The sequence below is a fragment of the Corvus cornix genome, chromosome 2, assembly GCF_000738735.6.
Source record: "Corvus cornix cornix isolate S_Up_H32 chromosome 2, ASM73873v5, whole genome shotgun sequence".
NCBI classification, from domain to species: domain Eukaryota; kingdom Metazoa; phylum Chordata; class Aves; order Passeriformes; family Corvidae; genus Corvus; species Corvus cornix.
In genome coordinates, this window is record NC_046333.1 from 134,615,392 (window position 1) to 134,629,599 (window position 14,208).

A 14,208-nucleotide genomic window follows, 5' to 3' on the forward strand; every position below is an offset into this window, starting at 1 on the left:
TACTTTTGGCTGAGGTAGAGTTAATTTTCTACACAGCGGCTAGTGTGGGGTTATGTTTTGGATCTGTGCTGGAAATGGTGTTGATAATTTAAGGATGTTTTCATTATCAAGGAGCAATGCTTACACAGCATCAAGGCCTTTTCTGCTTTTCACCCCATCCCATCAGCAAGAGGGCTGGACGTGCACAAGCAGATGGGATGGGACACACCCAAGACAGCTGACCTCAACTGACCGCAGGAATACCCTGGACCATGTGCTCATGCTCAGCATGTTAAACTGGGGGAAGAAGCAGGAGGGACGTTCAGAGTTCTTTCCTGGGGATGCCTGAACAGCTGCCTGATGATGGGGAGTGAATTCCTTGTTTTGCTTTGCTTGTGTGCATGGCTTTTGCTCTACCTATTAAATATCTTTATCCCAGCCTAAGAGTTTTCTAACTTTTACTCTTCTGATTTTCTTCTCCACCTAACTGGGGGGAAATTGAGCGAGCGTCTGTGTGGTACTTAGCTGCCAGCTGGGATTAAACCACTCTCTAAAATTTTTCCCAGTGACAGCTGCTTAAAAAGAAGAGCTATTACATATGAAAGTGCAACTTTAACCAACATTCAAGTTCTCCAAATCAAAATATGTCTAGACATGGTAGCGGAATCATGCTTCTAAAAGTACAACAACCTCTGAAAAGGGAAATCAGATAATTGAGCAAAAGATTTTTTGCTAATTAGGAATCCTGTCCTACAAAAAACAAAGTATTAGTTACATTGAGAAAAACTTCGCACTTGCAGTTAAAAATGTTTTTTGACATTAATGCATTATGTTTTTCTCTGGTGATCTCATTTCATAAGCCTTCAGGTGATGGGTGTGTGTCTCTCCATAAAGCCAGAACACAAACTATTACTGTAGGTGAGTTCATGAGTATGGTTCACATAGGTTTGCCTAGAGTGCAACGAAGGAAATACTTGAACCCACCAAAAAATGCTTGGTGGTACAGCTGGCAGTGACAAAATACATAAAGTTCTTTAAAGACAGCGACATGGAGATGTGGCAGCAGCTCCAAAATAGTGAGTGCTCTGCTGAATCAGCATATTTCTGTACTGACCCCTTCCAGACAGGGAAAATTAAAAAATAAAATTCAGCATCTGCTCTCAGAACTCTCTGCATTGCCAAGCACAATAGAGGTCTTCCTAACATATAAAATTAGACAATTAGGATTCATCTCTTGGGACCCAAAAGAGCAGGAGTTTAAAAAATGTGCTTAAACACCATTTTTCATTGCTTTTACTTTATTGGCTAGCTGATACCTTTTGAAGATAAACATTAAGAAATACCATCCCAAAACTTACATACTTTAAGAATGTACAGAGCTGTTGCCACATTATAATTGTAGTTATTTTTTTATTATTACTCCATTTTCTAAAAGGAATTTTCCAATTATTATAGCAAAAATCTTTTCAAAGAAAAATTTCAAGGACAATTTTATGTAGGAAGACAAATATAATGCTTATTGGTTACTGTTGTTTCATGTTGGCTCTTGATAAGTTGATTGTGGATTGATTGCTGGAACCAGAAGGCACTGCTCGTGGGGGCAGCAAGGTCATTTTCATTTGCTTTTATCTACAGAGAAGAAAAAGACAATATGATATCATATTTCAAAAGAAAATCTCTTCTTTGCAATTTTTCACTCAGAGGTAATAATGGAGAAGGACTGCTAGGAGCTAGAAAGAATGATTATTGCTCCCTCACTCTACTGAAGCTTTAGCCTTTAGTGCTCTCTATTAGAAAAGCTTTTCCCTTATGGCAGAGAAAAACAAATAGGATACTGCACTCTGTTGCTGCTACTGATGCCCTGGATGAGTTTCACTGTAAGGTAGCTTTAAAGGAATGATACCATGAAATGTGGAAAAGCTAATTTCACCCCCCCAACCATTGCAGGTTTGTTCCTATCCCATATTAATTAGCACTAAGAACAGACTCATTTTAGTGAGGTGCAAACTGGAGCTTTCTGTTCATCTGTTGGGAAATCATTTCTCAAACCAGCTGATCTCATTGTTGGTACACATATGCACCCAAAACTTCAGCCTGGATTTTGTCATGCTTCCTGTCACTCACTGTTCCCCCAACCCATATTTATCAACTCCCCTGCTGTAGCAGACATCATTTCAGCTGCAGCTGGCACACAGCAGCATCATGGCTTAACTGTGCTTGCTGAAGGACTTACCTAGTTTTGACCTTTTCCTGAAGCAGGTCTTCTGCTTGTTAAACAGTTAGAGAGTGAGGGGCTGTTACTAGTCCCTGTCCCCAGCTGCCTCACCCCATCCATATGCTGCACTGCAGTGATCTTCGCTATGTTCTTCTGATGCCATGATGATTTTTTTGCCTTTTCTTTTATACCCCTTTTATATACCTTTATATAGCTTTTGTATTCTTAGTGGTTTTTAGCCTACATTCTTAGACTTATTTATCAAGCTGGGAGACTAAACATCTTAGAAGCCTCACAGTTAGGGATCAGAATGCCCCAGACACCAAGGTCCTCTCCAGAACACGTTTTGTAAACTAAGATAGAACCATCCAGGGGAAGGTTCCTTGGGGAGGGGGGGCTCATTCAAGCCTCTCATTGGGGAATCTTTGATGGATATGCTAATTAGTAAGACCTATAATGTTATACTCAATTGTTGTGGTGCATGTGGCAGTGGCCACTGCAGCAGAGCATTCAGAAGACTGGTGGACAGGCCTCCATGGTCTCCACCATGGTCTAATCCTCACCCCTTGGTTATGGCGAGCTCCCATGCTCCTAGTGGTTCTTAGTTTACATGTTTTAAGTTTACTGGTTTAGGAGTTCTCCATCCAGTTTTATGTATAAGCTCATGTTTATGCATTTCCCTTAATTGCTTATGTATTAGTTCTGGAAAGTTCTTCCTTCCTCGACACTCCCATTGGTCTACTCATGTAATTCCCTCCCCTAGGTTATCCCTATTGGATATTTCCCTGTTGGCTCCTCCCCCTTAGTCCATCCCAATTGGTTGTTTCCCTTTGTTCACCCCCGTATAAAAGGCTGTGTTCTCTCTTATCCCTGGTCTTTGTCCCTGGTCTTTGTCCCTGGGCTCTCCACCTGCAGTAAACCAGCAGGAACCTATGCAAAGACCCTGCTTTGTCCTTTGCCTCCACTGATCCTTTTACACCACCTTTGTTTGGGGCTCGCTCCTTGCGAATGAGCCAGCTTTCCCTGCAGGCTGCAGCTGACACCAAGGACATCTGCAGCTGGACGCTGTGCTGCCTCGGGCAACACAACAGTGTCACTCAATCTGTTGTGGGGGTGCATTGCGGCGTGCATTTCGGCGCATTCCACCTGGATGTGGTGCACCTAAGGATCATTAAATAAATAGAGAGGTAAAATCCCTTTTCCCTTCTAACCGTGCTTGATTCTTGATTTTAAGACCTTCTAAGAGACACTTCAACTCACCAAGCTAACAGAAAACTGACTGAGAAAACAAGGCTAATTGATTTCTGCTGCCTTAGCAAGGAAATCAGCTCATAGAAAGATCTGCCAAGCACCAGGGCATATACAAAGATTGTCAATAACCAAGTTACACACTGTGAACACCGGAGAGGAGGGAAGGGGAGATGCTGGGTGTTACTCCTCTGTTAGCAGTGATGAGCTTATATTAATTAAACACTGCTGGCACTGACTGCAGCAATTCATGGAATCGCAGAATGGCTTGGGTTGGAAGGAACTTTAAAGATCATCTAGTTCCAACCTTTCTACCATGGGCAGGGACACCTTCCATTAGACCAGGCTGCTCAGAGCCCCATCCATCCAGCTTGGCCTTGAATGCTTCCAGGGATGGGGCATCCACAAATTCTCTGGGTAACCTGTTCCAGTTCCTTACTGTTGGGGAAGATGAAACAGGAAAGCCTTATAAATATGATTGCCTGACAAAAGATTTTGGGAATATGAAAACTACAGGCGACATCGAAATGAAAGCCACTTTTGAAATACCAAGTCTTAGTTACTGAACAACTGGAAAACAATGGTATGGCCAACTGAAGGTAATCCCCTCTTGATTGAACAATACCCTCTGCTTGCAGGCAGGTCCAAGGGTCAGAGCCGACCCTACTAGCTCAGCAGAAGGGGTCCAAAGAGTAGTTTTTAGAAGTTAAGATGTAACACTCTATGGTAATATAAGAACTCTTATAGACTGTATGTAAATGCTATAGGATTTGTATCTTGTATTAGATTGGTTAGTGACAATTAGAATATTCAGTACAGAAGATGATTTATTATATTGTAACCAGGACTTCACCATTCCATTCCATTCCATTCCATTCCATCCTTTTCTCATCACTTCTTCTTCACTCTCACTCCTCTCGCTCTCTCTCTCCTTACTCACTCGCTTACTCTCTTGCTCTCTTGGGCCTGCTCAGAGCTGCCAGCTGCAGCTTTAAGCAGTGCCCCTATACCCACGCCCTTTGCAATAAACCGTGTGTTCCGAGATCTGCTTATAGAGATCTCCCGACCGTCCGTCTACACCCGGTCCAGACCGAACCCACCAGCACCTACACCTTACCAGCTTTACTGTAAAGAATTTCTTCCTAATATCTAATCTAAACCTATTCTCTTTTCAATGGCTGTTCTACCGTGTAACACAGAGACACTGACATTTTAGTTTTTCACATCAAGCTGGTTTTGTTCGTGATTTTGGTTTTTTTTCTGTAAAGTTGGAAGTCAAATATTCATCCTTCATTTTGTTCTCCTGTTGCTAACCGAACTCAGGTTTTGGATGGGCCTTCATACCCATGTCTCAGTTCAGCAGTTAGACCCCTCAGTTTCTTTCAACTGAACTTTTTAAATGAGGTTCCAATCAAAATTAGGTTCTCCATACCTGGGCTGCCACACCTTTTTCGTCAAATTTACAGATACCAAGACAACTCAGCTTCTGAGAGGGCTTATTTCAGACAAGCCTGTCACCAGATAGACAACCTGCTACACTTCTGTTTTCTTGAAGTTTCAGAGAAGCATTAAATAGTTTTCACTAACCAAAGGAGATGGTTACCTGCACAGCCAAAACTGGGGAATGAGCCTGTTATTTTCGCGTGACGGATGTTCCTGAGACCGTGCCTGTATATGGTGCCCTCTTGACAGGAACAGGTTGAGATACCTGCAATAAAATTTTTAAAATATTTCACTATTTTGTCTTCCTTTGCAATTGCTAATTGGACATTATTGAAATAGAAGTCCTGTGATAATCCATCTTTCTATGTAATGCACTGGGATTAAACTGTTCCATTTTCAGCTTTCATCAGGAGTCGGGTGGCTAAATATGTTCAACATTGTAACAAACCAATTCTAAATCCATTTTTTAAAGAAGCAACTTGACATGTTCCACCTCATGTTATGGATTTTTCTATTTGTTAGAGTATTCACATTTTCCAGTGATGTTTTTAATACATCAGATTAATTACATCAGGTTAATAAATGTCAATGAAACGAAGCAAATTCTGCCTTGTTTGGATATCTATCACCCACTATTCTAGCTGCTGGCTACAGGAGGCCGAGCTGGTTGAAAAATCACTTTTGAAAACATGCTGCATTTGATATTTGGGTTAAGGGAAAATTCTCTCTAGCTTTGAAGGGAAATGAAAACTGATATGTTCATGGAAGTCTTTCAGAATTGTGTAATTATCAAATATCTTACAAATTTCAGTTTATTGTAGTTTTGATACTATATTATGTGTATGAACTTGCAAGCAGCTCACTACCTCCTGTGAAATTGTGGTCTTTGGAGCAAAGCCCTTCTCAGTCCATCAAGACAACAGCAGAAGGAAATATACAGAATTATCTTGGGGGCATTTCACTGGGCCATATTAAACAAGGATGCTAGTCTGATTCAATTTTTAGATCCTGCAGCAAATCCCATTAATTCAGGTGGTGATTTTAAAGTGTACTTACTCAGTGTGCTTCTGAAAATCCTATTCACAATACAGTAAGGATGCAAAAGCATCATGAATGCTTGCACAGTAAATAGACACTGAAAATTCAATCTTTATGTATTTGAAATATTTTTCTTTAAAAAATAGAACAAAAGCTTGAACAGAGCTATCTTGCTTGGCCCAGCAGTACCCTTTGCACATATTCAGCTTTTAACACATTCTTGCTGGAAGACAGCAAAATGTTCAATGCTCTGCAGGGTTTAGCTCAAAATATTTCATCCACGAAAAAGTTAGAAAATTTTTGATTTCTTCCTTGGTGCAAGGTTTCATCCTGCATATGATATTTAGGCTCTCTGATTTTCAGTGAAATCAGTGATGAAATGTAGCAGTTAGATTACTCAGAAGAAAAACTTTGTCCATTTTTATTGAAAGTAGGACATGTTTATTTTTAAAAGTACTGAGGCTTAGTTCACAAGCTGTACAGACTACTGTAAGAGCAGGAACTAGTCTATAATATTTTTCTGTAAGATAAGGAGCAATAAAAATTGAGTCCTTCGTTTCCTTTCCTCCCACCTTGGCATATTTTGATTAGTACGGAAAATTACCATTGAATCCCCAAACTTCTCTTCCCAAGAGCTAGTTATCCTCATGTTGTACAAGGCGTTTCAGAGATTTATTAGTTTAATTAACCTGTTCCCGCTGCCTGACTCGTTTGTAGACATATGGAGGGAATGGTGGACGGGAGACATATTTGCCTTCTCCTGCTGTGACATTGAAAACTCCGCCTTCATAAACCACTTTGCCTCTTGAAACTGTCGCAACTGGAACTCCATGGCAGACCATTCCTTCAAATATATTGAAGTTATTTGCCTGGTGATGTGTTTTTGCAGATATTTTCCTGTGTTTACAAAACAACACACAAAATTACTATGATCCTTGCCTTTTACTTCATTAGAAAATTTTGATAAATTGATGTAAGAAAAAAATTTAGCAACGTTATTTAACTACAACACTGTACAGTACATCATAGAGCAGCTGTAAAAATAGGATAGCACAATAACATTTCATTGAACAGTAATTGCATTTCAAAAGAATGAAGGGGAAGTCAAAAGGACAGAACTCAGCAGCCTTGAAATGCAAAATTTTCCACTACAAAAGAGATTAGTGGGAAAAAAACCAGGCCGTAATATTTTCTTTGGATAACATGATTTCATTTTGCCTTGTCAAGCAAATATCTATGCACAATTCGATCAGAAAAAGCTCTGACCTTTTAACTGGAATGACTTGCAGTTTCACGTTTGAAAAGCACAGCTGCAATGTTTCAAATATTGAGTCTCACAAAAAGACCATTTCATTGGGAAGTCAGTAGATGGTAATGATTTTTGGTAATGCTTAGTGTGAGCTGGATTGATGCAATGACTGACGGCCTAAATATCTCAATGCTGCTAAAAGATAATGACATCACACTGCTACATACCTTTCCTCCAAGGGTATTAAGTAAATTATAGTTTCAGACTTCAACAGTACTCACTTGAATGATGGTATTATTGCTTTGTGTATATGTAGACCTCATTCTATATGATTTCCATTTCTCCAACCCTAACTGGATAATTTAAAGGCAGAGCCAATGCTACAGCTGACATTACTATCTGGAAGTGCAGGCTGTGTATACTTCCTTTATTGTTTATTTTCCCTACTGAGCTACTTACTGTGTACTGTAACTACAGCTGGTCAAAAGAATTTTGAGTTTCAGCTAATTATTTTATTAACTTCCTGTATCCAATCTACAGATTATATATATTATTTGGAATGTTTATATTTTTACTGTCATTCATCATTTCTGAAAAGAAGGAAGCTTCATGCTTTTGGCTGCCAGTTGGGCTTTTTCCAGTATGGGTGCTCACGCAATGAAAAGTCTATCATGCATATATTATAATTCATATACATGCATTCATATTTTTCCAGAGTACATCTTTTTGCAAAGGAATTATCAAAGTCACAAGCAATATGAAATATTAATAGGTTAAAATATTGATCAATTTGGAGAAAAAATTTCTAAAACTTCATTCAGTATCCCCCTCAAAATGAGAAAACCACAAAAAATCTGTATCTTACTTGAAATACAGTCACTTTCAAAATTAATCATATTAAATATTTGACATGATTACTTATACAGAGGAGAAAAGAATTCATGGAAAGATACTTAGTTTTCCTTTCTTATCATTCTGTTGAAGTAAGAGAAATTGGTTCTTCTAAGGGCTACATTTAAATCTTGGTGGTAACTGACATTTCAAAGGCTGTATATATGTAAATACTGTCTATGACCAATCTGCCCATAGGAATAAAAACTTTGCCTTATACAGCACACCTTGGACAGAAAACTTATGCATGCCTGCTTGCCAATATCAGCATCACCTGGTAGATTCACGTTGGGAAAAGTCAAACCTCTCTGATTTTCACTGGTCCTATTGAATACTATCAAACTAATTTATCCATGGGTGTTGTTATAGCCCTATATGGAGTTTGTGAGCATACTCCTTTAGCTTATTGCATTAGCCTTATGCGTTCAATTGCTAGAGCAGTAAGTAAGAACAACTGTAATATAATTATCTTTAGCATTCTCTGATTATATATCCTATCGATTTGCACAGCAGTACCAGGACATGAACAGAAACATGGAGAAGGTAATTTGAGGAAACACAGAAAAATAAACAAGATCCTTCATCAACATGTGAGCTGTTTAAATGTGCTAGAGCAGGATCACTAGAGGTAACCATGCCTCAGAGGAAAGTACGTCCTTAATTTAAAGATACAAAATGAATGGAAGTTGGCACATTTAAAAGTAATATCCATTTGTACATCTAAACCTTGCAATACGACAAAATTCATTTCCAGAGCTTGTCTCAACAACAAACCTCTGTAGAACACATTTATAACTCTTCCGTTGAAACAAGCTGTAGATCATGCTGCCCTTTCTGAAGGTGAAGTGCATTTTCCCTGATGGAAATCACCAAAAATTTGCCTGTGATTTAACCCTCTGACATTGTCAACGTCAGTGAAAGTTTCAGGTAGCAAGCAAGCAACCAAATAAAACAGAACTAGATGGTCTGTTTGGGTCCCAACATCACAATTCAGCAATCTTATGCAACAGACTGTTTACAGCTGTATCACCAATTTCAGTAGCAGGCAGCTTAGCAAAATTCTGATGTTTGCTCTCAGCTAACGGCAAAAACAGTTGTAACCTACTAATAATCCAAGAAACCAGGACTGTCACCATAGTTGAGTACAACTTAGCAGCTGTCTCCAGCATCCTAAGTGATGCCTGACATAAGGAATTACTCATCATGAGAACAGGTTCTGAATCCAGGTTTCAAAAAATTGTACTGTATTTTTAAAATAAAATCTGTAAAATTCACAAATTCTGCTTATAAATTACAGTGGCTCTTGTTTCAAACAACCTTTCTTAAATGGAGACTGAGATCAGAACAATTACTTCAAAATGTAAAAGAACATTTTCCTCTATAAAGAGGATACTGTAAAGACACCTGCTCCTGTATAGCTCCTACTCACATCAGTGCTTCCATGCAGTTCACTTCAGCTTCTTTTGATACACCTGGCTTGCAAAGAAATCTAAAGCTATTAATATAAACACTGCCATTCCTCTGGTACCAAAGAGGAAGACATGCTTCTGAAATTGTCATTTTTCAACACCATATTTCTGTCCAACTAGTTTGGAGTCAAAGAGTAATTTAGTCCAAGAAAAACTGACAGATTTCCTCTAACTGTGTGAAGATTCAGTGACTAGTAGAACAGTATTTATTTATGCTCTGTGTGATAAAGGACTTATAAACTACAAACTGCAGCTTGAAACTTAGAAAGGAGCAGCAGATAAGATAATGCAGCAACACGTAGGGTGAAAGTCAAGATTATACAGGTCAAGTTATGACCTAAAGCTTTGTTAAGGAGTTAGAGGTACCAGTTTTCATCTCAACAAACATGTCTATGCCTCAGTCAGAGATTGAAACAGTAAATAGTGAGTTACAGGTGGGCCGGAGGGAAATATGGATGAAGGGAACCCATTAAAAATTAGAGTGATCTTCTACCTTTCGTAATGCATAGGACATGAAGATACATCAGCTCTAGAACCAAAACTTTGACCACGAGTATTATCCCTTTAATTTTCAAGGTTACATAAGCAAGCAAATGAAGAATGTAATTACATTTAATGGAAATGGATACATACCCAGATTTCTTTAAAGCTTTCAGATACAGGAATATGAAGGAATGCTGTAGACAACAGCCCTTAGGCAAGAATAGCTGCTCAACATCTCAGTAAAGGGAGGACGCCTGTTATATAATCAATTAACTACTTAATTTAAAAAATAGTAATAATGTCTGTCCTTGAAAACAACTGCTTTGTTGACAGCTGCCAAAGAAAATCAATTTGTGTAGGAGTGAGTATTTGAGCTGTAAGCAACTTCTCTCAGTGCTTAACAGCGCAGTATCTCTGAGCTTTTCAGAGGTGGGGGTAGGTGAGAAATGCCACTTTGCTGAGGACAGTATCAGCCTTTGTGAGTTGCCTCTTCTCATCACTTTCAGATGCTTTTGAACTCCACATATTGTTAACCTGCTTTTCTAAAATCTAGAGAAAATAAATTTTTCACTTTTCTGTGTTTTCTGAGTCACCACTCATTTATCATGATAATTAAGAGTTTTAAAAAGAAAAGCAAAGAACAGGAAAAAGAAAAGGGGAAAAATAAGAAATTCTAACAATCCGTGTGTGAAAATGCTAGGTATAAGCCTATAATGTGGATTAAAAACCCCATGGCCTACTTTATATTAAGGAATTGCAATAATTGCATATACAAATATATACAGGCAACTATTCATGAAGATGCAAGAAGAGGCAGGAAGTTAATGTTCAGGAGCATCAGATCAAAGTGACTTATCTGAAGGAATGGGATCTTTATTTAATGCAATCAAATCTCCTAAAATTCATCATTTTAAGGGGGGTAGAGAATGACAACTAAATAATTTTTATATTATGGTAAGTAGCTAATTTGTCAACAATACTATCCAGTCTGGTCCTACCAATTGCTCCAAGCTGTTCCAGGATGGAAGTGAACATTTGTGAAAAACTGTGAGCAGGAGAGAAGCAGTAATGAGAAATTAGCTTGCAGAAAAGCATACACAAAGAGGAAAACACAAATTAGTCTATTCAATGACTAGAAAAGATCTTGAAGTGTTTACAAGGGAAAAATTAAAAATGATGTAAGGAGAAAATAAAGAAAGATTTAATTTTTTTTTGTAACATTTCTGAATTTCACTTCTCTAAAGAGACCAAGTGACATTCTGGAAACAGCAAGTTACTAGGGAAACGTACATCATGCACTCTCAGAGAGGCTTATCTTGTTACAGTTCACAAAACCAGAGTGTCACTGAGGTTGGAAAGCATCTCTGGAGATCATCTATTCCAAGCCCTCTGTTCTGATCAGGGTTAGCCAAAGTAGGTTTCTCAGGGCCATGTTAAATTGGGTTATAAGTGCCTCCAAAGAGGGAGATTCACAAGCTCTGTGGGCAACCTTGATCACCATCACAGAAAAAAAAAAAATTACTTCCTATGGAAATGAAATTTCCTATATTTTAATTTGTGCCTATTGCTTCTTTCTCCCCATTTTCTTAATTTGAGATAAGAGGTCTTTGGCAGGATTCTGGTGAATTAGTGTACATTCATGCATGCACATGCTTTCACTTGTGCAAAAGAACATGGGGCTATTGAAAATGTCAGAACATACTTGTCCTATGCATAGATATTTGTACAGCACATTATTTCATTTTGTCTCATTGTGACTAGATGCAGTTATCCATATACTCAGTATTCAAATCATGCTCATTCATCAAAAGAGTAAGACAGTTGCAGCATTATTTATTCTAATCTTCTGCTAACATCTTGGTTTCTTCCTCTCTTTTGTTACTAAAAATTACAGGCAGTTACTTGGCAGAGTGCTTAAACGTTGTAACATCCCCACTTCAGCCTCTGAGGCTGAAGACTTGACTACAAATAAGACAGACATAGGCTGCAGATTTTGGTTCTAACAAATGCAGAAGATTTAGCCATGAACATATCTACATGCAAGCAAAGGCATTGAGGGAACATATGCCAGCAGACAGGAGAACTCTGACTTCTTGCTGATTCACATCCAGTCACTATTTCCCTTAAAATGCAAAAATACTGGAAACAAACTAGAAAACACATCTTCCTCTGTCATGTCAGGCAGGTAGATAACCTGTTGTTTTCCTCCCTGCCATCCTCACCTCAGGCTTCCCCCATCCCTGCTGGTCAGGGACCCCAGTCCAGCAGCTGAACACCGGGGCTGCAGCCACCACTGTCCTGCTCAGAGCTTGAGCCCAGCTCCACCAGCACACATGGGGCACACGCTGGGCCTGCCAAAGAGGGCCACTCCAGCAAAGCCCAGAGAGGATGGTGCTACCTGCACAGCCAGCTCTGCCTTTGCAATCAGAAGTATCTAACTTTTCAGCTATATTGAATGAGGGAAAAACCCTGGGGAGTGAGGCTTCCCAATTTGCATGTTGTTATAATGAAGTGTCTGGACTTAGAAAGTTGAACTCTATTTGAGACAGGTTTTTTATCCTTATGGGTGTTTGATCTTGCCTTTGGGACTTGATCCAGAGTATACTTGCAAGGCTCCAACAGGCTACATTGCATTAACTGAGCCCTAATATCTGCTGGGAGCTGGAGCTCTTTAGGACCTTCTGCCCCTCCTTTACAAGGGATGCTCAGCTCTTTTCACTGCCTGAACTGGGTACTGCAGTATTTAGATTCCTTGCTGAAACAAACCCTAGAGATTTTATACTCCTCCTTGCTTTCAAATAGCTAAAGGCATCAGCTATAGAGGACACTGACTTGCTGACAGGTGAAATTCCCTCTCCCTTACTTTGCTCTCTCCTTCTGAAAAAGTCTTTACAGTTGCTTTTGTTCCACAGAATTTGGGCTTTTTTATTATTTGTGTGCAGCTGAAAGAAGTCAGTGAACAGTCTTGATCAAAACACAGATTAAAATAAGATGGTACAGTGAGTACACATTTGCTGCCTACATGCATTTTCCCAAGGAACTTTCACAGAACAATCCTGTTTGCACAGACTGTACTTGGGATGCTGAGGGTGTTGAGGTCTGCAATATGACATTTGGTAGCACATGGCTTGCAATAAACTAACAGATCCCTTTCATATTTATGTGGTCTTTAACGAACAGAATAAGTATGAGGAAGCTAACAAAAAGATCCACTTTGGCAGGACTCACAACACATCTTTCGTAATGCAGTTTCTAACCTATTTATACATTTAATGTTTCTTCCCAATAATGCTTGCTGTCATGCAGCTCTGCAAAAACCAGTATTCAGATGCTTTTAAATACACTAGAAAATCTGATAATTGTTGATACAGTATTTTCTGCAGAAATTACCAGAAAATGCTACAGAAATAGGCCAGTCAGTGAAGCTGACCCTTGGAAGGAAAGCCTCAGCTAGAGCAGCAGAGTGCTGGAAGCAGAACCTTGAATTGCAATTGCTTCCAGCTTGCAGAGCTGTCACACTGAATTCATGAGGGTTTTGTAACCTGGAAAGAAACAATCCTGAATGCTCAGATAGCACCCAACATGTTGCTACTGTGCAATGACATGGACATGGAAATGCAGCTGATTTTGTAGGGATAAAAGTTTTTTGTATTGAAGAGCTGCACTACCTTTCTGAATGACTCTAGAATCTTCCGTATAGACTATCTCTGACAGATTGTGATAATACCAATTCCTCACAGCAATATTCCAGCAATTGGCTAACTCTTTAGGCTGGTATCAGTCAGTATTTCAAGACTACAGCAAAACAACCTCAAACCAGAAGTGAAAAATTGCATTTTCCCCTTACAAGACTTAGAGTTGCAAACAAGAAAAAAAGTCATGCACAAAAGAGGAAGAACTTGGCAAGAAAGAGGAACAAGCCTATTGTGAAATTGAAAATCACTTCCCAGAATCAACAAAGCACACAAGGCTGCACCTTGTGCAATATCTTAAATGGCTGAAATCCATTAGCTAGATTCCTTTTTTCTTCTGGGCTGTTTATGCCCTCTTCAGGATTTGTAGTGAAATTAATAGACAAGTTCCAGCGTGATTTATTTATACTTACTCATATAGTTCACACAACTGTACCTGCAGAGAGACTATTCCCAGCAAAGCCAAACTGATAAACAATGGGAACAGTACCAGATCAGAAA

At 39.1% G+C, this 14,208-nt stretch overlaps 1 protein-coding gene across 2 annotated transcripts in view; it reads right to left on the bottom strand.

Annotated features, from left to right (window-relative positions):
* Positions 1-1,245: 1,245 nt before the first annotated feature.
* The window catches only part of DPYS (dihydropyrimidinase), a 39,392-nt gene continuing 26,429 nt past the window's right edge, over positions 1,246-14,208 (bottom strand). For both annotated transcript variants that reach the window (XM_019289025.3, XM_010404868.4), the window contains 3 exons: positions 6,613-6,820; positions 5,046-5,150; positions 1,246-1,608 (listed from right to left, as the gene is read on the bottom strand). In XM_019289025.3, coding sequence (XP_019144570.2) covers positions 5,076-5,150; positions 6,613-6,820 — 283 coding nt within the window. In that variant the 3' untranslated portion in view covers positions 1,246-1,608; positions 5,046-5,075. The remainder of the gene's footprint in view (positions 1,609-5,045; positions 5,151-6,612; positions 6,821-14,208) is intronic.